Source organism: Molossus molossus, unplaced genomic scaffold (assembly GCF_014108415.1).
Source record: "Molossus molossus isolate mMolMol1 unplaced genomic scaffold, mMolMol1.p scaffold_m16_p_8, whole genome shotgun sequence".
NCBI lineage: Eukaryota > Metazoa > Chordata > Mammalia > Chiroptera > Molossidae > Molossus > Molossus molossus.
In genome coordinates, this window is record NW_023425402.1 from 111,794,467 (window position 1) to 111,821,393 (window position 26,927).

The following is a 26,927-nucleotide window of genomic DNA, read 5'->3' on the forward strand; positions in this document are numbered from 1 at the left end:
TTGACGGTGTGCAGTGGGCTGTCGTGTTGACGGTGTGGAGTGGGGCTGTCGTGTTGATGGTGTGGAGTGGGGCTGTCGTGTTGAGGGTGTGCAGTGGGCTGTCGTGTTGACGGTGTGCAGTGGGCTGTGGTGTTGTCGGTGTGAAGTGGGGCTGTCGTGTTGAGGGTGTGGAGTGGGCTGTCGTGTTGACGGTGTGGAGTGGGCTGTCGTGTTGACGGTGTGGAGTGGGCTGTCGTGTTGAGGGTGTGCAGTGGGCTGTCGTGTTGACGGTGTGAGTGTGGCATTTTCTTTGATTCATGGGAGGACTCAGGATGAAATGTCAGGAATGGGCCCAGGCCTCTACCTCTGGCTTAAGTATCTGAAATAGTTTCCATTTCTTTAAAAGCCTATGAGAGCCCTGACCAGTTTGGCTCCCAAGGGTCATGTGTTCGAGTGTCAATCAGGGGCACATACCTGGGTTTCAGATTTGATCTCTGGCCCCAGGGCTGTGCAGGAGGCCACCAATGGATGTGGACACGTCAATGCTTCTCTCTCCCCACCCCCCCTTCCACTCTATCTAAAACAATCAATGGAAAAATATCCTTGGTGAGGATGAACAACAACAAAAGACTCCAGACAGAGTCCCTGTGTTCCTGGGGAGCCCCAGCCTGGACCCTAGTTCTGGGGGAGCTCGGAACCCTGCGCCGTGCCCTCGGCTTTCTGCCCCATCCAGCGCCGGTCTGTCTGGGTCGCCACGTTGGCCCCTTGCCAGGGTCCCCCGTGGTCGGTGAGGGTGCAGCTGGGGGGCCACAGGAAGGAGGCTGCCCTTCTGCCCCGTCACAGACTGTGCTTGGCGGTGACACCCCGTCGTCACTGTCGCTTCTGTACCCACATCAGGAACCAGTCAGACCTGGATGGACAGGAAGCTGCAGCAGAGCCCGGGCAGGGCCCCAGTCAGGGCTGGAGACTGGCCCCTTCCCCGCTCAGGAAGGAGCTCTGGCCTGGGACAGCCGTCTCCCGCGAGGCCGGTGGCACGAGGGACAGCGTGAAGATCCTGACAGGGGGCTTCCCCCGGGAAGAGGGAGGCCCCCCTCTCCCAGTCAGAACCGCACTCCCTGCTCCGTGTCCGCGCACACAAGGCTGCGGGGTGGGGCGGAGCCTGTCCTCACGAGGTCCCAGGGCAACATGTGTGCTCACTGAACGCTGACGACCCGCCTCTGCCAGCCGGGCATCTGTGTGCACTGCACGTGCGGTTGGCACCCACAGAAACCCACGCGTCCTGGGGCCCGTCGGTTACTTACGGTGTCAAAGACAGTCCTGGCTTCCTTGGGCCAGTGCCCAGACACAGCGCTGTGGGTCAAACATCCCACATCCGGAGAGCAGGCCTCACGGTGAGCTCCTGTGACCCAGGACAGGAGGAGTTGGGGTCTGCCCAGGATGGAGGCAGAACTTGAACCAGCCCCTCAAGCAGGCCATGGCCCCCCAGCGGAGCTCACAGGGCTCCTGGTTATGGAGATAGAGCGAAGTCGGTTGGTGGTGTTGCCACAATCCCACTACGACAAGGCAGAGGTCCCCAAAGCCGGAAAGCTGGTCAGTGGGGCAAAGTCAAGGGCAAATGGCGTTCACATTGCTGTTTCACGACCCAGGAGCCCGTGCTGTGCGGAGTCCGAGTTACCCAGGGACACATTTCTGCACAGCCGGAGCTCGTGGACAGGGTCGCTGGAGCCATCCTGGCGTGCGCTGCGCGGCGGGGCGGGGTGCCGAAGGCTACGGGAGGTTTCTTTATCGGGGCGTCTCCTTACCTGCTCTCTGTCGGCATAACTCGCATCTCTGAGTCCGCATGCCGCGGAGGATCCCTGGAAAGCGGTATTTCTGCTGCTATTTTAACTTTTCAACCCCCAAGGGCAGGTCTCCGGGGAGACGGAGGAAGGGACCCCGAGACCGTGGCGTTGGGTCTGTCTGGGCGCACACCCCCTGCCCCGTTCATCTCGGGTGTGAAGGGCTTGTGACACGGTTTCAGCTCAGTGACGGACACGTTCTATGCGTTTCACGTGCCAGGGAACGTCGCTTCACGCGTGGGGAGGCGGACTGGCCGCGGGTGCTCTGACGCAGGTTCCCGAGAGCCCCTGGGCGGGCGGCTGTGTGCGGTGCCCGCAGGGGACTGCCCGGGCTCCCAGCGCGTCCGTGGAGTGGCCGGGCGTCTCCCGTCAACGTGAGAGGCAGTGTTCGGCTGTGAAAGTAGTAATTTTGTGTTTGGCCTCGGGAGACAGAGCTCCCTTTGAAAGCACTAAACCCGAACTTGGAAAACCCCGCGGGGAGTGAATCCTTCCCGACCAGTCAAACACAAGTGTCTTTTTTATTTACTTGTTTGTCAATGGATCTCAAATAGGAGGCAAAACCGGGCTGGCGAAGGTTCCGCACGGGCCAGGTGGAGGAGGGCCGGCACTGGGACCCTTGGTCCGGGAAGGCCTCTGCCCACCATGGTCACCTGTGAGCTAAGGACTCCGCGTGGTCCCTGCGACCCTCATCAGATCCTGTGTACGAAACCCCGGCACACCCCGCCTCGCTGAAAGTCCCAGATAGCCTGAGGGGGTTGCCGTGAGCCCGCGCAGGCACCTTGAGGAGGAGGAAGACGATTGTCCGCAGAGACGGAGATAGTTCAGGTGCTTTGTTACTTCAGTAAGCGCAGCAGGGGCACCTGAGCGGGGCAGGCCAGACACCCCCCGGCCACTCCGGAGCTCCAGTCCCGGGCGGTCGCTCCATCCGCTTGTCAGACCCGGTGAGCGTGGTCGCCGGCCCGGCCGCCCGCCGGTGGAGCACGGGTTTCTGGAGTCGGGGGCCTGGACTAAAGCCCAGCGCTAATGTGAGGGTCTCGCCTCCTCCACCGTGGACCGAGGGGAATGACTTCAAGGGATGAGGCCGGACGCTCCAGGAACGAGCAGCAACGGACAATTCTCTTGTCCAGGGGTGAAGTCTGGAGTCATTCCGGGGGTCGAGATGAGCGTGACCGTAGGACGAGAGGACAGTTACCCAGCGTGGACCTCGGGGAAGCTGCAGCTTCTTGCAGGGGTTAAATAGGTTCTGGGAGACAAGAGTAATAAAACCGTGCTGTTGAAGGGCGGGGAGAGCAGCCCGGGGTCCCCACAGTGGCCAGGATTGCCTGGCGGTCACTCAGGCGACAGGACGGCGACTGAGCTACGCATGCAACGCGGCGTCAGCGAGGACAGCGCTAACGGCCTCAGACACTGCGCCCTCGTGGGGGAAAGTGAGCTGGCCGAAAGCGTTCCGGCCAGTCACACACCCGCCAGAAATAATGCTTGGATTCTGTCAAGTCCACACGAGAAAAACACCCTTTTGCCGTCTCAGCCTGGTGAACTAAACGGAAAAGTACGCCGGTACACTTGCCGGATCACGTTGCCAATGGCGTAAGAGGGAACGTCATCTGGCCCGAGTCCGGGATGGATACTGTCTCCTGTTCTTTCTTGTGACTTTCATTGGTCACACAAACAGCCATTCCGGCCCCGCACACCGTGATTTAGCATGGGCTAGGATCGCTCACTACCTAAAACAAGACCCCACACTTCCAGGGAACGTTTTCAGTGGGGTTGTCGGAAAATATGAACTGATTATTCCCTGCCTTCATTTACAAAGAAGTGAATTTACCTGTAGAGCTTGCTGATGGGGCCCTCACCCAGCCTTCCGGCCAGCGCAAGACTGTCAGACAGACATACCGATGTCTTAGTGTTTTGTTTTGTTTTTTTTTATCCTCATCCGAGGACATTTTTCCATTTTTTTGTACAGACAGAGTGGGAGGGAGAGAGAGGAAGGGAGAGAGAGAGAGAAACATCGATGTGAAAGGGACACATCGAGTGGCTGCCACCCGCACGACCAACCAGGGCCGGGGACAAACTGCAACCGAGGTACCTGCCCTTAGCGGGAACCGAACCCGGGTCCCTCCAGACCGCAGGCGGACGCTCTAACCACTGAGCCAAACCGGCCAGGGCTGTCTTAGTGTTTTTAATCAATGTATTAATTTTCCCCACTCTCACTGTCAGTCGGGGACAAATGCACTTTGTCTGTCTCCCTGGTACTCCTGGTGTGGGTTCTGCAGTCCGGGTGTGAACGGCGTGTTGAGATTCTGATAAACGGGCTTGAGGCCTAGGAGTTGCCTCCTGGGCCCTGTGGCCTCTCGGACCGCTGCAGGAGGTAGCGTGAGTGGTCATCAGCGCGCAGGGGTGCCTGGTCCCGAGTTCGCCGCCGGCGAGATGGGCCGAGACTCCCTCCTGCGTGCTGTTCGGCCTCACCTGTGGAATGGGAATGAGTAACTCTACCCCTCCACTGCCGTCCTTGACGCTGAGGAGGGCGGTGGATGGGCCTGTTTTCAATTTTCTGGGTTCCAGAGGAAAACACGCAGAATCGAATCAGGGATTCAGCCGGCGGCTCGCACCTCGCTCGCCGAGGTGCACGGAGGAACACGGCGTTTAGGGGTGCGTGTATTGCAAAGGACTTGTGTCGACTCCGAGTGTAAATGTTCTCCTTTGGGTGATCTTAGAATTGCGGTATGCACTATTTGCTTTTTTATTCTTACCTTAATTTTTATTAACGCTTGCTAATAGCATTCCTTGTTGACTTAACCATGCCCAGCTGCCTTGCTCACCTGTTTCTCGGGACCCTGGAGCAGTCCCCAGCGTTTATTATAATTTCCTCCCGAGCCCTCCAGCCAGGAGGAATGTGTTTAAAGTGCTTAATAGATTCAGTGGGCCCAGGAATTTGAAGAGAATTCTCGAGTAACCCGGTTTCAGGACCATCATGCATTTCTCCCCCCTCTTTCCGCGGCCCTGTGTTGGTCACTTCACGTATGAAAACGGGGAGCCTTCTCCCTCTGCAGCCTGGGACCCCGAACCTGGGGACAGCGCTGCCTTTGTCTCAGCAGTGGGTCCAGAATGTGCTGATGCAGCCCCTCCCCCACCCAGAGCTAAAGCTTCGCACTCGACATCAGATTAAAGAGCAGATTTGGATTTTCCATGTTTTGTCCTTTGGGCCAATGCCCCGGCCAGTCAATTGATGCATTGTTCTTACAAATCTTCACTCTGGGTTTTCTGTGTGAGCCAGAATTAGGGCTTTTTCCTGTAAAGTCGTAAGCCAAGGCTAAACTATTTCAGCAATGTTGTCTGCAATGGATACTATCCAGAGTCTGGGTGTGCAAAATTCTCCTGGTTTCCAACCAGCCTCCGCGAGGAGCGTGCGGCCCCTACCAGCCCGGACCCCCGAACCCTGCTTTGACGGAGCCCTCCAGGCAGGCTCGTCCCGGCCACACTTGCCGTGCCACCGCTGCGGGCCCACGATGCTCCCACGAGGGTAACCGGTGCAGAGGCCCCCAAGGCACAGCATCTCCCGTGTCTTTCCGGACGGTGAGGTGTTCACAGTTGCCCCTGCTGGAGAGCCAGCCCGTTTGAGAGGTGACATTCTGGACTGGAGAGGTGGAGTTATAGAGTCACCGGGCAGCCAGGCCGGACCTAGGCTTCCTCGTTAAAGCTGGTGGGTGAGCCAGGCCTGTGGTGGTGCAGGGACCGGGTCCGTGCCCTGGGACAGCAGAAGGCACAGCACATCTTGTGATGGGGCCAGGGAGCTCCCCAGGGCCAGGCGGGTGTGTTTGTATGCACGTGTGATGTGTTCATGCATGTGTAATGTGCGTGTTCATGCATGTGTAATGTGTGTGCACGCGTATGGGCACATGTGTGTGTGCGCATGTGTGCCCGCGCAGGGAAGGAGGCAGGCACACACCCGGACAGGCCATGGCAGGGCCCTGGTGCCCCGTCTCTTGCTCCTGCTCCGCAGGCCCGGCGCGGGGGTGGCCCCTGGGCCCAAGCGGGCATCTGAGCTGAGCGGGCGCGGGCCGGGAGGTGGGGCTCAGGGTAGGGAGGGGAGGAGGAGGGAGCGGGGAGGGAGGAGGCGGCTCTGGGACGGGCGCTCTGGAGTTATTTGACAGGAGCCAGGGGAGCCGCAAGGACCGGAGGACCGCCGGGCGGAGCGCAGCTGGCGAAGTCCGGCTGCCGGGAGCGGGGAGAGGACCGCGAGGAGCAGCCCCACCGGCTCCGGCCACCGCTGCGTGTCCGCGGCCGCGCCGCCCGACCATGCTGCTGCCCCGGCTCTGCTGGCTGCCGCTGCTCGCGGGGCTGCTCCCGCCGGCGCCCGCGCAGAAGTTCTCGGCGCTCACGGTGAGTCCGCGGAGCCCGCGCGGGGAGCAGGTGACCCCGAGGCGGTGGCGCCTCCTCCTGCTGGCGGCGCGGGCAGGTGGGACCGCGGTCGGTCCGCGGCGTGCGCTCCGGGCTGGATGGCCGCAGGCTGCGGAGGGCGCACGGGGGTCCTAGCGCCGCGGGCCGGCGGAGTTGGGGTGCGCTCCCCACTTGCGGGTGGGCCGAACCGCGGAGGACGCAAGGTCTGCGATCGCCGGCGCCGCCCCGCGGACTGTTCCAGGCGGGCCCACCAGGGACTCCGCGCCCCCTCGCCCCGGCCCTCGCGTGGGTCCTGGGCCCCCCTGCCGCCCCCAAGTTTCCCTGACCCTCCTGGTGAAGTGAGGAGAGCGCTCCCAGTCTCCCGAAGTGAAGCTAGGAAAGCAGATGACAGTACAAATAAGGATCATTTGTTGCTAGCGCGAGCAGAAAGGGAGGGAGGAGACGCCTGCGGTCCCCTGGCCACTTCGCCCTGGGTCCCCTCCCGGCCGGCTGCGCGCCCGAGCGCGTGGGTCACCGCGGTTGACCACTGTGTGTGTTTCTTTCTTAGCTGCAGCTTCTCGCCATGGTCCCGGCGCGTGGTGCCAAGCGCCCAGCTATGTCCAGGGGCTGCGCCAAGCCACCGCCGCTGGCCCTCGCTGGGTCTGCAGCCCCCAGCTCCGCCGACCTCGTGGGCTTGCCGTGTTTGCAAACCCGTAATTAATGCAATCTGCAGAAACGAAAACATTCCACTTCGATGTGTTTTTGAACAAGTGCTTGAGAAAACATGGAGGTAGAGAGAACACCTCTGGTGGAGGGACGCTTTTAAGTGGCAGGGTTTGTCCTGAAGGCGTTGATTGTATCGAAAATAGAGGCTGTGGCCCGGTTCTGCTTTTCAGCAAATCCGAAGCACTCGGAGATTTTTTTAAAAGCAGTGCGAGGGGGGAAGGAGTTAGTGAGTTCATGGTTCATACCTAAGATTCTTCTGCGGCCGTCCTGGGTCCCTGCCTTGTGTCTCACAGTGACTTGTAGATTAGAGGCTCCAACTGGAGCTCGAAGGAAGTTTTCACACGCTTTCCCTGCAGACGTGTGTCTCCCCAGGGGGGACCATCGGACAACACTGCTGCATGCGTCCATGTGTACGCACATCTGTACGTACATGTGTGCATGATGCGCACACGGGAAAACAGACCCCCACCCCCCCGCTGGTGCACTGAAGGGTCAGAGGGACTGAGACCAGTTCTCAGAGCGAGACCCCAGGGCGGCGGCAGCAGGTCATCCGCCGTCCTGTGGATTTTCTGCAAATGGAAAAAGCGGCCTGCCCGCCGTCCTGGGGGAGCCCCAGCCGGGTGGTCCCTCCAAGGAGAAGCAGAATCTATGTGGTTAGTTATTGGAACAATTTAAATCTGCAGATTTTCTTTTCTTCTCTCCCTCCCCTCTTCTCGTTTAACCATTTCCTCCAAGCCTCTGGTCCTGGGTTCGGAGCGGCGTCGGGGCCTCCAGCCGGCCTCCGCGGGCGCCCGCGGCGAAGCCCAGCCCGCGGGCTCTGGTGCCTCTTCTGCACTGCCCAGAAAACGTTTGGCTCCGAAACCGCATTTGCAAATAAAATGCTGTGCTGCTTCTGCATCCAGGAGGAAAGTTTAAAGCTACACAGTATTTTGGCAGACGGCTGCCTACCCCACCCCCAGCCGAGGACACCAGGAAGTTGGCTGATGGGCCCCGTGGAATGTTACACGTGCTGGGTCTCTCGGTGGTGCTGTCTCTTCAGACCACTTCCTGGTACGTGGGGATCTCTTTGTTCCCAGAGGGATGGCTCTCTCTGCAGCGCTCACATCTGGTCTTGAATAAATCAGAGAGGCAGCATCGGCCCAGAGATTGGGGCGACGGCGGCTAGGTGGCCTCTGCAGGAGTGTTACTGCACCCCTATCTTCTTTACTTCCCTTGTCTGTATGGTGGGGGTCACGTAGCACTATCGGTTCAGCGTGTGTGAGGAGTAAAGATAAGGCCTTCAGTGTGCCCGGTACGTGCTGGTGCTCCAATCAGCAGTGCATCTGAGGGTGCCCACTCCACTGGCCCGTGAGGTCGTTTTAAACACCGTGATCATAGCTCGCAGGTGGCCGAGTGATCAGGTGTGCCGGATCCTGGGCCCGCGGTCTCCCCACCTGTCACAGCTGCCCAGGGCACTTGGCGAGTGCGTGGGCTTCGCCCCTGTAAGTCCTGTGGACTGGACAGGCCCTTGAGAAAGACTCGGGGCTCGGCCCCCCCCCCCCCCCGGGCCACGGCTTCTCAGCCAGAAACGGGAAGCCGCGCTCGGGGGGTGGGGTGTTTGGAGGTGTGTTGACCTTCCTTCTCAGAACCAAGCACCTGTCCTCCAGTCCCCCCGCTCTCTGGGGGTCAGCGTTGCCAGAGAGTGTCACTGGACTGGCAGAATCTGCTTTGCTGGATGAATATCGTCTTTACTTGTGTTCTTTCTCGTGCCTTTCGGAGGTCTTTGCGCAATCTCCGGGCTCTCCCCGGGGCCTCGCGTCGTTCCGTCAGCAGATGGGGCCCACCCCGTCCAACCCGCCCTAATTTGAACCCACTTCCCTTTCTTCCTCGAAGAAGTGGGTCCACTGTGAGGCCAGGCCGTCTCCGTGGTCCTGTGAGTGGCTGACTCTGTTTAATTTCTGTGTGTGGCCGAGACGGGCACCCTCTCCAGTGCAGGCTCTGGTCATGGGACCACAGCTTGTCCACGCTGCCCGAGGTGCAGGCATAAGGTTTGCCTGACAGCCCGGGAACCCACACCTGAGCGCCCCCTGTAGGGGCAGTAGGAGCGCAGCAGCCACGGCTCAATCCCAGCATGGTTTGGGGGGCCGTGGCCTCACCGCAGAGCTGACCCTTGTGCCTCTGTGCCCCCCTCGGAAGGCAGAGCTGACCTCGTGCCTCGTGCCCCCTTGGAAGGCAGAGCTGACCTCGTGCCTCGTGCCCCCCTCGGAAGGCAGAGCTGACCTCGTGCCTCGTGCCCCCCCTCGGAAGGCAGAGCTGACCTTGTGCCTCGTGCCCCCCTCGGAAGGCAGAGCTGACCTCGTGCCTCGTGCCCCCCTGGGAAGGCAGAGCTGACCTCGTGCCTTGGGCCCCCCCTTGGGAAGGCAGAGCTGACCTCGTGCCTCGTGTCCCCCCTCGGAAGGCAGAGCTGACCTCGTGCCTCGTGCCCCCCCTCGGAAGGCAGAGCTGACCTCGTGCCTCGTGCCCCCCTCGGAAGGCAGAGCTGACCTCGTGCCTTGGGCCCCCCTGGGAAGGCAGAGCTGACCTCGTGCCTTGTGTCCCCCCTGGGAAGGCAGAGCTGACCTTGTGCCTCGTGTCCTCCCTCGGAAGGCAGAGCTGACCTCGTGCCTCGTGCCCCCCCTCGGAAGGCAGAGCTGGACCTCGTGCCTTGAGCCCCCCCTCGGAAGGCAGAGCTGACCTCGTGCCTTGTGTCCCCCCTGGGAAGGCAGAGCTGACCTCGTGCCTTGTGTCCCCCCTGGGAAGGCAGAGCTGACCTCGTGCCTTGAGCCCCGCCTCGGAAGGCAGAGCTGACATCGTGCCTCGTGCCCCCCTCAGAAGGCAGAGCTGAGGGACCTCCCTCCAAGCCCCCTCACTGCCCGTGGAAGGTGAGCGCCCTGAGGTCCTCGTGCAGGCTCCGAGGGGCGCTCCGTGTCTGTGTTCTCACTGAACCCTCACGACCACCTAAGTGGACACATGCTGTGGTGGCCACGTTCAGGGAAGAGGGGCCGGAGCTTCCGGAGTCCCTGTGACTGCCCAGGGGCAGTCAGCTGGTCAGATGCTTTCAGACCGTCCTGGGCTTGTTTGCCTGCCTTCGGGGGGGGGGACCTTTAGGGACTTCGTGACCTTTTCCCTGCGGGACCCGGTGACCTCGTCACCTCCCCCACGCCGTCTGCGCACAGGGAGGGCTCAGGCCTTGCTGGTCTGGGGCACATGTGACCCCAGAGTGGAAAGGATACTTGCCACCCCAACGTGTATCTATTTGTTCCGAGAGGGAGCCGAGGGGAGACCGTGTTTGCGCAGAGGTCAGTTTCGAGGGTTTCGCTGTCAGCGTGTCCGAGATCTGCCGTCGGCTGCGCCGAGACACCAGCACCGCATGTTCTTCCGTTTCGGGGTGCCCGTGGTGTGAGGCGGGCACCAGGCTGTTGGGATGCCGCTCTCACGCGCGTCCGTGTGGTAGGAGGGGTTATGGCTTCTCCCCCCGCTGAGGTGCCGCGAGTCCCCTCGGTGCTCTGGGGGGCGCCGTTCACGCACCAGCACCCGCTGGACCATGGAGGGGTCCAGGAGAAGGAAACTGACACAATCAAGGTTCTCCCACCCGGAGGCCCGTTCACATGGCGACCGGCAACCCAGGCATCTGCAGGAGACTCTCACGTGGATCTGGAGTCAAGACCATAAATAAAACGTGAAGCACCCGTGGCCGTGGCAAGACCGCAGTGAGCGGCCCTGAAGGGGCGGAGCTCCGGGCCGAGAAGACGGCGGATCACGTGGCTCCTGCACCCACGGGAGCCTTCCCAGCGCCCAGGACGTGAGGACGGGCCTCGGGACGGCAGGGCAGCACCTGGGCACGGGTCACGGTGCCCTACCCCCCACAGGACAGACTCAGAACGACGAATTTCCAGTAGAACCTCGGACTCGGAGAAAAGACAGGAGGAGGACGCATTCTGAGTGCATTTCTAGAGCCTCGCGCTGTTACTGCAATCTCTCCCGTCGACAGCGGCGGGGTAAGAGTTCACTGTTCACTTTGGTGTGTCTTCGGGCGTCGAAGAGCAGCCCCCCGAAGGTTTTCCGAAGCCCCGAGAGGAGAGATTTCGGAGAAGAGCATTCCTGTCGCCCAGGGGCTATGAGCGCCGACTCTGCAAGCGAGAGCAGCCGGCACCTCACGCGGCCTCGGAGACCGGGGTCGGAGACCGAGCGCATGTCATAGCGTCAGGACTGAGACGACGTTACACCTGTGAGCGGGTCATCGGTACTGTCGGCCACATGTAACGACAGTGCCGACAGGGAGGCCGTCTCAGAGGGGCCTGAAGCCGTCGTGACAGTCGGGGCCCCGCTGTGTGTGACTTCAGGCGGCCTGTGGCCAGCGGAGCTGGATTTGGGAGAAGGACACATGTCCGTGGAGTTGCCCGAGTGCCGCCCCCTGCAGCATGTGTCTGCGTCCGTCCCCTCTCTTTGTCCCCGGACCACCTCTTCCTTTCTCTTTCACGCTCCTCCCGAACCATGCTCCTTCCCGTGTGGCTTCTCTTTTCCCCCGAGGCTGGCCACCAACCCGATCGTTTCTACGTCAGCGCCGATGAAACCCCGTCAGGTTTCTGTTTCCGTTCCTCATGCTCTTTGTCCTGAAAGCGCAGGCCCGTCCCCCTCTGCCGAGCTCCGTCCCGGTGGCCCCTCGTGGTGGTGGGTGGGCACGCCGCCCTTCTGTGCCAGCGTCATGTTACTGACCCATCTATTAGCAAGCCCCGTGCCTGTGGCAGATTTTTGGGGGGTGGGAGGGGGCAAACCGACTCCTCACACGTGAGGCTGCTGGCAGGGTCCTCCAGTGATAATGAAGTTGCAGGAAGCATGAAGGGCGTCAGATAAACACAATCTGCGGCGACTTTCATCGCCGGCTGGGAGTGCGTCTGCAGGGGACCCACCCCCCACTCCGGGCATCGCAAGTGTGTTGGTCTCATGACTTCTCAAAGAACCAGCCCACCAGCGTGTTGGCAAAGAAAATGCTGCGGCGGCAGGTTGACCTTGTCCAAGTCGGGTTTTCTGCTGCTCTGCTGGGTCCTCGGGCACTGGAAGCTCAGCCCACCTGCGGGCTGAGAGCCATCGGGGAGAGCGGCGTCCTGCTCGGGAGGAGGAAGCTTGTCTGGCTTCCTGGGGCTCGGCCTGCCTGGTCGGGTCCCTCCCGCACCAGCCCACGGTGGACGCGCCCCAGACGGGGCCCACCTGTCCCGTGCTGTGCATAAGGACGCGTGCTCAGTGGTGAGACAGGCCGGCGGAGAGGGGGGGTCCCAGGCCGTGGGGAGGACTCTGGCACATTCTCTCCCATGGAGACCTCTGAGATGAGCTTGGGAAGTCCCCCCATGGTGACCCGGAGTGGGGCCGCCCTGTCTCGGTCTCACCTTTCTGGAGCAGCGGGAGAGACACCTGTCACTGTGGAGCCGGAGGAGACCGGCCTGGCTCCTGTCGTCCGACCGAGAGGGACCACGGGCGCCAGTGGCTCCGTCTTCCTGTCAGTGGCTGCAGCCCCGCACGGACCAGGACGTGGTCTCATAGCACCGCGGGGAGGCGGGAGCGTCCCTCACCGCGCGGGTCGGCCGAGGAGCTGTGTCTCGGGCACCTTTCCGTTTCAGGGTGGCGGGATTTGTGGTTTTTGGAAAACGTGCCCCAGTACCAGGCAGACATGGTGGACCGAGCCTTTTCCGGGCTCGTCAGGACTCTGCTTGCGTCGGATGCTGTCACTCTGACCCAGCGTCCAGTCTGCTCTCGCATGACCACTTTGCAGCCAGCGTCTGACCTGAAGGCAGACTGGCCACTTCTTCACTGCGCCCCGCTCTGGGTTTCTGAGCACTGACCTCTGTGGGGCTCGGCGGCTCTCGCGCCTGCACCTCTCTGACGTGACCCCGTTTTTAACGACACCGAGGAAAACTAGGCAAATCAACAGAAACGTCACGGGACCCCCCTCCCCTCACCCTCTCAGAGGCACGCGTGTCCTTCCGAACACGAGACGTCAAACCGAAGTAACAGACTTCATGAGACGCAGCCGCCTCTTGCACGAGAGCGCGTCGCTCTAAGTGCGGGACAGCAGCCACGGAGCGAGAGCGGATTCCTCGCGCACCTGCAGCGGCGCGGTCAGGGGCTTCGCGTGACGTCTTTGGGCAGCACTCAGAGCTCTGACCCTTGGCGAGGGCGGCCCGTCCTGCGCCCGGGAACACGCGCGTTCTTTCGGGGACGCGGTGATGGCTGACGCCGGGCCCAGACTCCCCACGGAGGAGGGGCCATCAGCCTCGGCACCTCGCCCCAGAGCTCCCGAGATAGCATCTCCCTCGTCCTCGCTCCCTGCCAAGCCGCCGGATGGATTTCGTGGGCGTATGTAGCTGGGATTTTTGGAAACACCTCAGGGTAAGGAAGGTGAGTAACAGCCCCGACCTGAACGTACACGTCGGATCCCTGTGCCGGGTCCAGAGATGTGTCCACGCCAGCCAGGCCTTCGTTCTTAAGAGATTTATCTTGAGCGGGGGTTTGCCAAAGACAGATCTTCCTGCTCGTTCAGAGATATGATCCAGGTGGGGCCCTGGATTCCTCTTCCACTCCTGGAGTCTCTCCCCCCACTGACCCCCCCAGCACAGGTGTGGCGGGCAGGTTGGGAGCCATCTCCTGGGGGGCGGGCACCGTGGGTCCCAACCTTCCGTGTTCCACGCCGACCACAGGAGGGAGCCCGAGAGCAGCCTGGCCCCTCCTGGGGAACAGGGGCTCCAGAGGGGGGTTTGGGGTCAGGGCCATGGGCACAGCTCCCACTTCCTCGGTGGCTTTGCCACTGAAGATGAGTTCAGGCTCCACGCTGGACTCTCCAGCTTGAAGGGTCTGACTCATGAAGCCGAGATGCTCAGTCAGGGGCACGGTCTGTGCCCCAGCTCCTGTCCTGGGGGGTCTGGGCTACGCCTGGTCGGTCAGGGCTGCTACGCGGCCGTCCTGGTGGAAATGATGGAGGGAAGGCAGGGGCTTCCTTGTGTCATCTGCGGAACTGACATTATGTTTCAGGGTTTCCGGGGCAGATTTCACGGGGGAGTTCGACCCGAAAGACCCTGACACTGGAAATCAGTTTCTGCTCAGCCCGTTTCCTTTCTGAGTGAGCCTTACCCCTGAAGTCCTTGCACCCCATCAGGGGAAGGGGGCTCTGGGGATGCCCTGCCAGTTCCTGGTGCAGTGGGTAAATACATTAACATCCAGCCTTCACGAGGTGTCTGTACCTGCTCGAAGGGGCGGGGGGGCTTCACTGAGGAGCCTGAAGTCTCTTCTGGGTACTGGGGGAAGCTGGGAGTGCCCTGTGCACAGAGCCACGGTGGGGGAGCCCCCTCAGGGTCCTGGCAGGTGTGGGCACGAGCAGCTACAGGGGAGGTGGGCCGGGCAGCCAAGGGAAGCCTTCCAGGTGTCAGGGCAGGGGGCAAGCAGGCTCCTGATGGACCATGTTGGGGTGCAGACAGGTCCTGATGGACCATGATAAGGTGCAGACAGGCTCCTGGTGCAGCTGTGATGCTGGGGTGCAGACAGGTTTTTGGTGTAGCTATGATATGGGGTGCAGACAGGCTCCTGGTGCAGCTGTGATGCTGGGGTGCAGACAGGTTTTTGGTGTAGCTATGATATGGGGTGCAGACAGGCTCCTGGTGCAGCTGTGATGTTGGGGTGCAGACAGGTTTTTGGTGTAGCTATGATATGGGGTGCAGACAGGCTCCTGGTGCAGCTGTGATGTTGGGGTGCAGACAGGCTCCTGGTGCAGCTGTGATGCTGGGGTGCGGACAGGCTCCTGGTGCAGCTGTGATGCTGGGGTGCAGACAGGTTTTTGGTGTAGCTATGATATGGGGTGCAGACAGGCTCCTGGTGCAGCTGTGATGTTGGGGTGCAGACAGGCTCCTGGTGCAGCTGTGATGCTGGGGTGCAGACAGGCTCCTGGTGCAGCTGTGATGCTGGGGTGCAGACAGGCTCCTGGTGCAACTGTGATGTTGGGATGCAGACAGGTTTTTGGTGTAGCTATGATATGGGGTGCAGACAGGCTCCTGGTGCAGCTGTGATGCTGGGGTGCAGACAGGTTTTTGGTGCAGCTATGATATGGGGTGCAGACAGGTTCCTGGTGCAGCTGTGATGCTGGGATGCAGACAGGTGTTTGGTGTAGCTATGATATGGGGTGCAGACAGGCTCCTGGTACAACTGTGATGTTGGGATGCAGACAGGTTTTTGGTGCAGCTATGATATGGGGTGCAGACAGGCTCCTGGTGCAGCTGTGATGTTGGGGTGCAGACAGGTTTTTGGTGTAGCTATGATATGGGGTGCAGACAGGCTCCTGGTGCAGCTGTGATGCTGGGGTGCAGACAGGTTTTTGGTGCAGCTATGATATGGGGTGCAGACAGGTTCCTGGTGCAGCTGTGATGCTGGGATGCAGACAGGTGTTTGGTGTAGCTATGATATGGGGTGCAGACAGGCTCCTGGTACAACTGTGATGTTGGGATGCAGACAGGTTTTTGGTGCAGCTATGATATGGGGTGCAGACAGGCTCCTGGTGCAGCTGTGATGTTGGGGTGCAGACAGGTTTTTGGTGTAGCTATGATATGGGGTGCAGACAGGTTCCTGGTGCAGCTGTGATGCTGGGATGCAGACAGGTGTTTGGTGTAGCTATGATATGGGGTGCAGACAGGCTCCTGGTGCAGCTGTGATGTTGGGGTGCAGACAGGCTCCTGGTGCAGCTGTGATGCTGGGGTGCAGACAGGCTCCTGGTGCAGCTGTGATGCTGGGGTGCAGACAGGTTTTTGGTGTAGCTATGATATGGGGTGCAGACAGGCTCCTGGTGCAGCTGTGATGTTGGGGTGCAGACAGGCTCCTGGTGCAGCTGTGATGCTGGGGTGCAGACAGGCTCCTGGTGCAGCTGTGATGCTGGGGTGCGGACAGGTGTTTGGTGTAGCTATGATATGGGGTGCAGACAGGTTCCTGGTGCAGCTGTGATGCTGGAGTACAGACAGGCTCCTGGTGCAGCTGTGATGCTGGGGTGCAGACAGGTGTTTGGTGCAGCTGTGATGCTGGGGTGCAGACAGGCTCCTGGTGCAGCTGTGATGTGGCTGTAGCCAGTCCGGGCACCTTTCCTCCCGGGTGCTTGACTCTGTGGCGCTGGCCTCATGGGGACTAAGCAGACTGGGGATCCTTCCCCCACACACGCCCTCTCGTGCTGCTGGGCCCAGGCTCCCTGAGCCCGGCGGCTCCAGGACTCGGTGCTCTTGCCGACCGCGGTGACCTCGGAGGTGGGCGTCCCTTCCTGGCTGTGCATCGAGGCTGTAGAGCGCAGCGTCCTTCCCAGCGAGCTCTCTGGTCAGTGCCAGGCTGTCCGCGGTGCCGGGGCAAGGTGGCCGGGCAGCAGGGCTGGCTGCGCCTCTCCTCGGGGCGCTGCCACTGTTCACCGGGCTTCTCCTTCAGAAGAGCGAAGGGCACAGGAGCCCAGCGGGAAGGACGGGGGAGGGGTCGCCGCCCCGCTGGGGGTGCACATGGAAGGCTGTCTGCCCGCCAGTTGAACAAGCGGAAGCTTCATTCATACTTCTGCCAGCGAGATGCGCTCAGGGAAACAGTGAAGCCAAGGCAACAGGATAGCTAAGGACGACCAGGAGCAGACACGAACGTGGGAAGCGGCTGTTTTCTATGTCGCTCCTGCCGACAGGGCAGACTTTGGAAGAGCAGGGCCCGGCCTGACATCCTCAGTCCTCCTGGGACTTCCGGCACCCCCGTCTCGCTGTCTGGCTGTCACCTGGCGGGGCCCCTGAACCTCCGGGCTCCCGCGCGTATCCGGGGGGATGTGTTTAAACACGGAGTGAACATCTGGTGCAGCTTCGGGTGAGTGCGAATTCACCCTCCACCCTGTGGAAATCGAAACAGACTGCGATGCACCCACAGCGCCCGCCGGGCCGCCAAGCACAGCTGCCTTCCCGGGCGTCGCGTCTCGGGAGCCTGAGGGGCGGTGACTGGCGGAGCAGTGACAGGCGGTCGTGTGGCACTCACTAAACTGTAATGACTTAATCCCTGTGCTGCGCCTCTGGGCTGCCTTGTAATTACCAAGTGACCTGGAGCATCGCTGTAAACATGAGACCTGCCAGATTCTAACCACACACACGTGGGTGGAGTGGTCCTCCAGACCAGCAGGGGGCGACGACACGGCTCCAGGACTCCCTGGTGCACACGGGCTGGGGCCGGGCCTCCAGTCCTGTGCCCGGGGCATTGGAACTCACGCCTGTCTCCCTGGACGAGGACCTGCTGGAGGTCAGGTGCCCAGGTGGGCAGGCACTGGCTTTCCAAAAGTTGTCCCCCAACCCCTGTCTTCTCTTCCTCTCTACTGTTTTTAATCCTCACCCGAGGATACATTTTTATTGATTTTAGAGAGGAAGGGAGGGAGGGAGAGAGAGACACCCATCAGCTGCCTCCTGAATGCGCCCCGACCAGGGATGGAACCCACAGCCTTCTGGCGTACGGGATGGAGCTCCAACCAGCTGAGCCAGGCCAGCCCACGCTTCTCTTTCTTTACTTGTTATCTGTGGCTGCGTGGCTGCCGCCTCGTGCGTGCCCATCTCTGGCGACGTCCCCAGCCCAGCGTGTGGCACCGTCGGTGTTCACGGAGACTCCACCTGGAGTTCAGCACCACGGGCGTCCTGATGTGTTCCAGAAAGACCGCAGGGCCCAGTGATGAGGCCCAGCGCTCAGGCCATGGAGGGCTCCCTGCTGGGGGACGCGTCGCTGCGGCCTGACGTCTGGTCGGCAGGGGTAACGGGTCAGTGGGCAGGAGGACTTACCTGGCCTCCCCTGGGAGAGGTGGGTCACCCTGCCCGCCCGGGGGCCGGATACCGCCTGTCCTGGCCCAGAGCTCCATCTTCTGTGCTGCAAGTGGGAGACTGTCCAGGGTCCCCTCCTCCGCACAGCCCTTCCCTCCACGGTCCTGGAATCTCCTGCAGCTGCTGGGTGGGGGCGGGGAGTGACGACCCCCCGGCTGGACCACGTGCACCACCCCGCTGCCGCTGGCTCTTTGCGGTCTGGTGACACCGAGAGCACGTCCTGGTGCAGCCCCCACCACGCTGCGCGGAGCTCGCGGTGGTTTCCTGTTTCCTGCTCTCTGCAAACGCCGCTTCTTCCTCCAGGAAGTCCTCCTGATCCTGGGTATCAGTGCCAACTCCGTGCGAAGCTGGGGGCATTCACCTAGGCATATCGTTATCACCGTACTCACTTCCTAGTCATTACATGCTGATTTAGTAAGTGCGTTTTGGACACTAGCATCACGGAGCAGTTTGGTGCTATGGAAATTGCTGTTAATGAATAACGTGGAAATGGTAGTTACTGTGATGCTGCTGTACTCCGGGCCCTGAGAAAAACACGTTACGTCCTCTGCTGCTCACGGCGCCCGACAGTGGGGGTGCGGGTCGTGCCGCTTCGCAGGTGAGGACAGCGGAACTGAGGTCACCGCTGAGGGCAGGGGTGGCGAGCTCCGGGCAGCATCTTCAGGGGTAAGGTCTTTGGGACACGGTTGCGCAGGCCCATGCAGAGGGGATGTGGCTGTGTCGGCACCCACAGGTCCGAGGACCCGATGGGCCGTTCCTCCGGGAGGGCAGCTCCGGAGCCGCTTTAAATTCAACACAGGCGTGCACGTCAGAAACCCAGCCGCGGGCTCAGCCGCAGGGGCCGTGATGTGGTCCGTAGGTTTTGGCGAGTCCCCTGGGTGCGTGGAGGAGAACGTGGGTCAGCACAGGAAGGGCCGCCGTGACAGCCTGGATGGGAAGCACCGGAGACGTCAGGCGGGAACCTTCTCGGAACAGATCCTAGAGGATGGTTCTTCCGATGGGCGTGCCCGGCACGGCGGGACAAGCGGCTCACGTGGAAGAAGGGACACGTGACGAGCTGTCGGCAGCACCTGGAACCGAGGGGCTGTGCACCGTTCGGGCCCTGGTCCGGGTCGGGTGTTGGCCCGCCCTCCTCCCTCGCCTCTGAATCACACGTCCTCCAGCGGAGGTGTCTGGCTTCCGCCCTCCTGACTCATCCACCGTCCTCCTGCTGAAATTTTGAACTGTCCTGAAGATGCCTTTTAATTTATTGTAAAACAGACAAAGTTCACGTGGGCTGGCTGCTACTCCCAAAGGTTTCTCAGACTCACCTTCCACCCTGGCCTGACAGGTAACGTGAAGATGTGCCCACCTGCAGGGCATGGACTCCCAAGAGACGTGAACCCCGAAACCCAGCCTCCCAGCAGCCCGAGGAAGAGCGGATGGGCCCTCCTCCTGAAACAACGTGACAATGTAACAGACATGCAGACAAGTAGCCATGTGCTCCCAGCACGGGTGCTCTGCTCTGCTGTGGTTTTGAGAACACTGTCATCACGAGACGTTTCCATCCTTTTCACTTGGAGCCACGTGGGTAGGAGAGGCTGTTGGCCTTGACACCCGGCACTAGGGGAGTCTGCAGGGCTGTGTGGTCCCTCAGTTTGTGGGGAGCCTGAGCGGCAGCAGGGTCCAGCCCAGCCTCCTGCCACACGGCCTCGCTGGCTCCGTGTTTAAAGGGACATTTAGGGCTAGAATTCAACAGAATGGATTCCACCTCGAACCTCTGTGGTGTCTCACAGCTATTCTTATTTTGGCGGAAACAGGTTAATAGACCAAAGCATCACTTTTAACAATTAAAGGTGCAGAATACTGTGCTGCCGAGTGATGATAGTGTGGGAGGCGCCCTGTAGGACTCCCTGGACCCTGGGTTCCGCCTGCTGGTCCCGGCGCAGGGACCTTCAAGGACGGCCTTCGAGGGGTCCCCCGGAGTCAGCCGACTGGGGTTGAATCTTCCGGTGGCCTCTCCCCTGACGCGTGTTGGGGTTCCCGTGCTTTCTTGTACCGAGACCTGATGTCAGTTTGTGTGGCGTCGGGAGCGTTGTCAGCTGAGACCTTGGTTCAGACGCACATTCCAGCCCCGAGTCTTGCGCCTTCTCACGTGGAGGCACGCGGCCTGGACCCAGATCCGGTGGATCGGCGATCAGTGTGCCCTGGAGGAAGGAGGCAGACGCTCCGTCCCTCCCCACGGCACTCAGGCTGCACCTGTCGCAACGAGGTGCTTGCGTCTGTGTGACCCCAGATGACAGGCCTTTCATCATGAGTGAGGACAAGCGTTCGTCTGAGATCAGTCAGAACAGCTGTTGGGGAATCGTCGCTTCAGGCAGAAGCCCAAACAGTGAGACGAGGGGGATATGGCGCGGGGACACCCCCAGCAGGAAGGCGTTGCTATGGGTGCAGATAACAGGACCCAGTGACCGGATTCTACACTGCCTTTCACTGTTCAGTCCGGTGGCCGTCGGTCCAGTGGTCATCATGTCTGACTTTCTGATTCTCCTCAAAAACGGCTGTTGGACACAGGGCTGCTCAGGCCCCGTGCAAAGGGCATTTCGTCCGGTCTTCGCCCCGGCCTGGGGCTCCGAATGCAGGGCAGTCCCCCTGGGAGGGCAGCTCCGGCCCCACGTAAAGGGGTTCCGTCCACACTGCTCGGACCTGGTGCCGTCATGGGTCGTGGGTTCGTTTTCAAAATGTCTGCTCTGTTGTCACATCGTCCGGGGTGCCGTGGACGATGTGACGTGAGGCCGTGATGAGGTGGGTCGGGTGCGGTGGGCATGAGTGGGCGCCGGGTGATTCCTCAGCCGTGGGCCCGCAGACTGGCCCCCTGTCCCCTGCACACGCGTGTACGGAAACAGGACCCTTCACAGTGGTTCTCGTCCACGTCAGCCTGGAGCCGGAGCTGGGCCCCCCACCCGCTCACTTGTAGGAAGGGCTTGTTGCCCGATGACCTGGGTCCCAGAACCCACCGGTGCTGCCTGCCCCTTAGAGAACCTGAGCTTCTGTTCTGATGGTGGCTGCTCCCTGCTTAGGGGTTCACCCTGAGCCACGGCAGACTGTCACTGGGGATGGGGCCCGGTCAGAGCTGTGCTGTGTTGGCGCATCGAGCCAGCCTGTCCCTGCGAGGTGTGGCCTCCTCTGCTCCTGGGCTGCCTTTGCTGGACTCCGGGGTGCCCCAGAGCTCTGTGCCCCTGGCCTCCTGCTCGAGGGTGTGGGCCCACGTGAGATGAGGCGAGCACCCCTCTTTCCAGAGGTAGAATCTGCTGAGGGGCGCGGGGTCCGCCGCTCGAACCTTCGGCCGACGGTGCTTCGAGCTCTGTGGAGGTCCCTGTCCGGAGGAATGGTCCTGACTCGGGGGCTCGGCCGCAGGCCTGTCTCAGCTCGAGGTGACCTGACCTGACGCGGGGACGTTGGGAGCAAACGCCCGGGAACGGAAAGGGCGGCCAGAGGACCTGGCGTTCCCACGGTGGCCGAGGTCCAGGTGGCCTGCACGGATGTTGGAAATGACCGGTCCCACACCGAGCGGTCACTGAACTTGCAGAGTCCCACAGGACAGCCGGAGCCGGCTCTCGGGACAGCGGCTGCGGGTCGTCGGGAAGTCGCCCCGTCCACCCGCCCTCCCGGGGACTCAGGGTCTCTGTGCCCACACACTCCCCGCCCCAACTTGGAAAAGAAGAGAGTGAAGTGTGGGGTGAGAGTCACCTGCGCCCCATGGAATCGCACACCCTTCCCTGTGCTGCCCCGAAGTAGCGTCTCCTCTCAGCAGATACAGAGCGACCGCGGGGAGGCAGCTGCCGGTCTCGGGGGAGACCTGTCTGTTCCCACACGCTGAGCACTGCTCCCCGAGAACGGGGGGAGCAGTTAGTCTGAGTGGTTTGGGAGGCCCCGCGTCTGCCGGCTGTGACTTCCCGTGTCCTGCGTGTGGAAGGTGGAGGAATGAGAAGGAATGTGAGCGCGTGGGGATGAACAGGGCCAGAGCTGCTCCGGCGATGAACGGATGGGGTGTGGGCCGAGGGAAGGAGCTGGGCCTCGTCTGCGCAATGTCTGTGCTTTGGAACGGACAGCCTGGACCTATCGCGTTCCCTGCGCTTCTCGGACTGTAGCAGAGATGGCAGAGAGGGTCGGGCGTGGTGTCCAGGGGCCCATTCGGGGACGGGGAGGGGACTTCCCCGGGAGAGGCCGCCCCGAGGGGGGCTGGGCTTTTTTTTTTTTTTTCCTCATCCGAGGACATTTTTCCATTTTTTTGTACAGACAGAGTGGGAGGGAGAGAGAGGAAGAGAGAGAGAGAGAAACATCGACGTGAAAGGGACACATCGAGTGGCTGCCACCCGCACGACCAACCAGGGCCGGGGACAAACTGCAACCGAGGTACCTGCCCTTAGCGGGAACCGAACCCGGGTCTCTCCAGACTGCAGGCGGACGCTCTAACCGCTGAGCCAAACTGGCCAGGGCAGGGGGGTGGGGGGACTGGGCTTCATCACGGTTTATCCCTGGATTTCCAATCTCCTCCTGCTGATAGTCGCTCTGGGGCTGGCCCTGAAGGGTCCCTTCCGCCTGATGAACTGTCACCCTGCCTGCAGCCGCGACCCGCCCGAGGCCGCTGGCCCCGCGCCATTTCCGGTGCGCTGTTTTCGTGGCGAGGAACAGCCGAGTTCTCCGGAAGGAGCAAACCCTCGGGGATTATTAGCCAGCGATTGGCTCAGATGGAATCCCTTCCACGAGTATTGAATTAGGGTTTTTTCCGTTGTTTTTCAACATGCTGTCTGCATCGGAGGCTCAGGCCCGGAGCGCCGGATGTGCCCGCTACAGTGTTCCCAGGGCCTGCACGTGGGCGTCACCTGCCGCAGACGCTGGCGCTGTTTGTGGCCGAGCTCGGGAGCAGGACGTTGACGGGGCCCGGAGTTTCTGAGGGTGGCTCTGGTCACCTGCGTTCTGCCATCGCAGACTCAGCTTCTCTGGGGCAGTTTGTGTTAAAGACCCCCTTTTGGGAGGAGTAAAAGCCTAAAGGACCAGCGAGGAAAATGCCAAATCCAGTCGGTGTGGAGTGGCCTCCACACACCTCACAAGCCCAAGATAAAATAGACCCCTGCGTTTCCCGGGACGCCGGACGCCATGCAGGGAGGAGCAGCCCACCGAGCCCTGGGACCGTCTCCACGGGTCCCCAGCCCCTGCTCCTTTTCGGGGCCATGCGCTCCAGAGGCGGGGCACCCCCACAAGCCCCAAGGCAGGGTGAGTGCCGCCGGCCGCCGGACTGATGCAGTAGAACCTAACGCAGCTTATGTCTCGTCCACGCGAGTTCAGGGAACACGAAGTTATCTCAACGAGCTGCGAATTGTGTGTTGCTACCACGAAATGACCCGCAGTTATGCTCTTTGTCATCACCGTCTAGTCCACTGTGTGTGAACTTGGGCACCTGTGACCTTTGTCCTTCGTTGAACAAGCGTGACCGACCCTTCGAGGGGGTTTCTGCCCCAGGCCCATGCGTGTTTCTCTGACACTGTCTTTCTTGACCAAGTCACATTAGGTGTCTTTTCGGCCCCAAATCCCACGACACTGAACGTACAGAGAAGTCTGGATTCTCACCGTTGCCGTGGAGACTCCTCAGGGGTAAATTTTACCAAAACACAAGGAAAGAAGCAGCCGTCGTGAGTTCTGTGTACATGTTTCCTGCGGTGTCTGGTTAGTTCCATAGCACCGCGGCGACTCCACAGACGAGTTGTCGTTATGTTTTACTTATTTATTTATTTGAAATCCTCACCCGAGGATGTTCTTCCACTTTTTCTCGGGTAGAGGGAGGGAGAGAGAGAGAAACATCGATGTGAGAGGGACACATCGATCGGTTGCCTCCCGCACGACCTGACCAGGACCGGGGACCGAACCGCAACCAAGGAACATGCCCTTGACTGGAATCAAACCCCCGACTCTTTGGTCCACGGGCCGACGCTGTAACCATGGAGCCAAACCGGCCAGGGCTTGTTTTCAAAAGGTTTGAAGGTGACCCCAGGGACAGCGGGGACAGCGCTGGAGGTGGTAGGTGGGCATAGCTCCAACCCTGCCTTCCGGGCATGGCGACAGGTGACCCAGCTCTCGCTCTGCCACGGGACTCCCCACGTCCCTGGTACTGAGTGGCTGTCAGCTCCCCGCTCTGGGCCCTGCGGTAACGGTGCGATGAGTCTTTGCCAGGCAGATGCGAGATGCTGTCCTTCACGCACATGGGTGGGGGGCCGACTTCTTCCCCGACAGGCCTGGGCCAGGCCCACTGCAGAGAGGGTGGTTCTCAGGATCAAAATCACTTTTTGCGTTTTATTTACACTGATGCCTTGGGGCACAAGAGGAAATTTTCATGCCTTCTCTGTAAGTGTGGCCCGAGCACGTGTGTGGTGTGGAAAAGCCGAGGGCCCCTCCGCCTTGCCCGCTGCCTCCCCTCCCGCGCGGTCCCCGTGGTCGGTAGTGGCCTCAGGGCAGCTGGGCAGCTGATTCGCACACACGACACGTGGCAGCTCCCCACTGGCTGCTGCGGGGAACACGGCATCCTCGAGCTCGGAGCCCAGACCGATGCCGCAGACCCCAGGGCACCACGGTGTACACGGCGAAGAGCCCAGCAGCCCTGGGAACCCGCACCAAGCCCCCTGCTCCGTGGAGAACACGCGGAGCACCTGGCAGAGGAGCGGGCAGGCGTCTGCTCCGCCGGCCGGGGCAGCCGGCTTCCCAGCCACGAGGAGCTCGGACCGCTGGACCGCAGAGCCGCCGTTCCCGGGACAGGTGGTCGGCCCTCCGAATGCGGCTGCACAGAAACTGGCTTCTGTCCAGGACTGAGCGCTCGGAGCTTCCTGAGGGAGGAGCAGACAGATCCGACTGACCGGAGCAGACCACGCCGAGCTGACAGCCACGCACGACTTTACCTGGTCGCGTCTCTTCACGAAGCCTGGCGGCCCGGGGAGTCTGGGGCCGAGAAGTCTGCAGGTGCCATCTCGCGGTCACTGGCCTCTTCCCGGCAAGATCAGGCTGCTCCTGTCACAGGTGAGAGGCCGGAGCGGTGCCCGGCCTGGCCACAGCGTCCCCCCTCTGCCGAGGTCGCTGAAGTCACCAGGACACTGAGACGCGTGGGGAATGGCCCACGCTCCGGGCACGTGCAGAAATACCAGACGCCGACACCGTGCTCGGCCCCTCCCCCCCAGTGTCCCCTGCACGGCTGATGTGCGGACCCAGGTCATTTCAGCGAGACATCCGCGGGCGCCGTGGAGAAGAGGCGGGGACTGCACAGCTGCCGGGACGGCCGGCGCGGGCTCCCGGGGTGAGGGCAGAGCTGGGCTCACCTCGGGGGCCGTCGTCCCGACCTGCAGCCGGTGTGCTCACGGCCTAGGCTGCGGGAAGGAAAGGACCCCCGGCCGGCTGTGAGCTGTGGCAGGGGGAGAGGAGGGGCCCAGGCCGCCTGGAGTCGGGGTCCCTGCGGGCATCTGGGCGGCGTCAGCAGGTGGGGCTGGTGCCCTTCACCTGGTGGGTGGACGGGCTGAGCCCGCCTGTGGGTTGTCCCCGGGAGGTGATCATGACGTCTGCGGAGTGACAGGCTCTTCACGCTTTGTGTGACCGAACTCGCCAGTGCGCAGAAGCCGGCTGTTCCCACGGCCCCGGCGCCCAGGAGCCGGCTGGGGATCTGCTACGTGGCGGCTGCTCAGTTTCGCCGCCCGGCACCTGGAGACAGGAGGGCGTGTTGGCTGTTTCCGACGTGGGGGCGTCAGCCCAGGTGTGGGTGGCAGTGCTGGTAGAAACGGGCCTGGACCCACGACTCACTGGACGAGGGGTGGCTTCTGCGTCTGTGTGAGGGGCTGGGACAGGTGCCTGCTTCCCTGGGCTCGCGCACTGAGCTGGCTCTGGGTGTGCAGCCGACGCTTTTCCGCACTTTACACTGACTCAGGTCCATTTGGGAGGCGGATGTGTCGTTACGTGTTTTCAGGTGGATGCAGTCTTTTATACGTTGAAAGTGGCTCAGGCCCACTGTAGAACTCTGGAAACAGAAGAACCCTGAAATAGCAGACGTCTCTGTGATGTCATCACCCAGAGAGGAGACACTGAAGCGCTTTGCAGCACTGTGTGTTTGTGTCTGCAAGTGTGCACGTGTGTGCAAGTGTGGGGTGTGCACGTGTGAGTGTGCACATGTGTACAAGTGAGGATGTGCGTGTGTGAGTGTGTACATGTCTGTGCAAGTGTGTGGGGTGTGCATGTGTGGGTGTGCACATGTGAGTGCGCGCGTGTGTACAATTGAGGATGTACATGTGTGAGTGTGTACATGTCTGCAAGTGTGTGGGGTGTGCATGTGCGGCTGTACATGTGTGTGCACACGTGCGAGTGTGAATGTGCATTAGTGCACACATGTCTGTGCAAGTGTGTGTCTGTGTGGGTGTGCACATGTGTTAGTGTGAGAATGTGTGCACATGTGTGAGTGTGTGTGCGAGTGCTGGATGTGTGCATGTCGATGTGTGGATATAAATGTTTGTGAAATTGGGATCACACTTTGGTACGCATTGTAAGTTCTTTTTGCTTGAAGATATTTCTCACACTTTGGGTGACTTTGCGGATCGAGACACGTGTGGCGCACAGAGCTCCTCTGGTTTTCTCCGTGTGTCCCGTGCGCGGGGTGCTGGGCGTCGAGACTGTGGACACTGCAGGTGAGCCGGTTTCTGTGTGTGCGGTGCGCGTGCCGCTGGGACTGTTTGGAGCAAGTCTCCACTGGACGCCGAGTCAGCGTGTTCATTTCCCCCATTTTTAACCCAAGAAGCCATGTTCGCGTAGACCTCTGTGTGCAGTGGTGCCGAGACCCCCAAACTTCCACTGCGGTCAGGCTGATGTGAGTGGTTGAGCGCGTCTGAGGCTGGTTAGCTCGGGTGTGGCTCCGCCCTTTCCCAGTCCCGGTGCAGGCGCCACAGAGGGGCCGACCTGCACAGCCAGCTTGCCGTGGTGCCTCGGGCACGCGCCGAGACCGGCGGGCCTTCCCCGGGTGGGCCGGCCTCCAGCGCGGGTGTGGACGTCTCTCGGGCCCTGGCCAGCCGGCCGCTGGCCTGCCTCACACCCTCCCTACCTCCCCGTTCACCTTCCCCACATGCGGGGCTGGGAGGTGGGAGCC

General features: G+C 61.5%; 1 protein-coding gene across 1 annotated transcript in view; it reads left to right on the forward strand.

Annotated features, from left to right (window-relative positions):
• The first annotated feature begins 5,977 nt into the window (after positions 1-5,977).
• The window catches only part of SMOC2 (SPARC related modular calcium binding 2), a 127,246-nt gene continuing 106,296 nt past the window's right edge, over positions 5,978-26,927 (forward strand). The window contains exon 1 of the mRNA XM_036249380.1: positions 5,978-6,197. Within this exon, the coding sequence (XP_036105273.1) occupies positions 6,114-6,197 (84 nt within the window). The 5' untranslated portion in view covers positions 5,978-6,113. The remainder of the gene's footprint in view (positions 6,198-26,927) is intronic.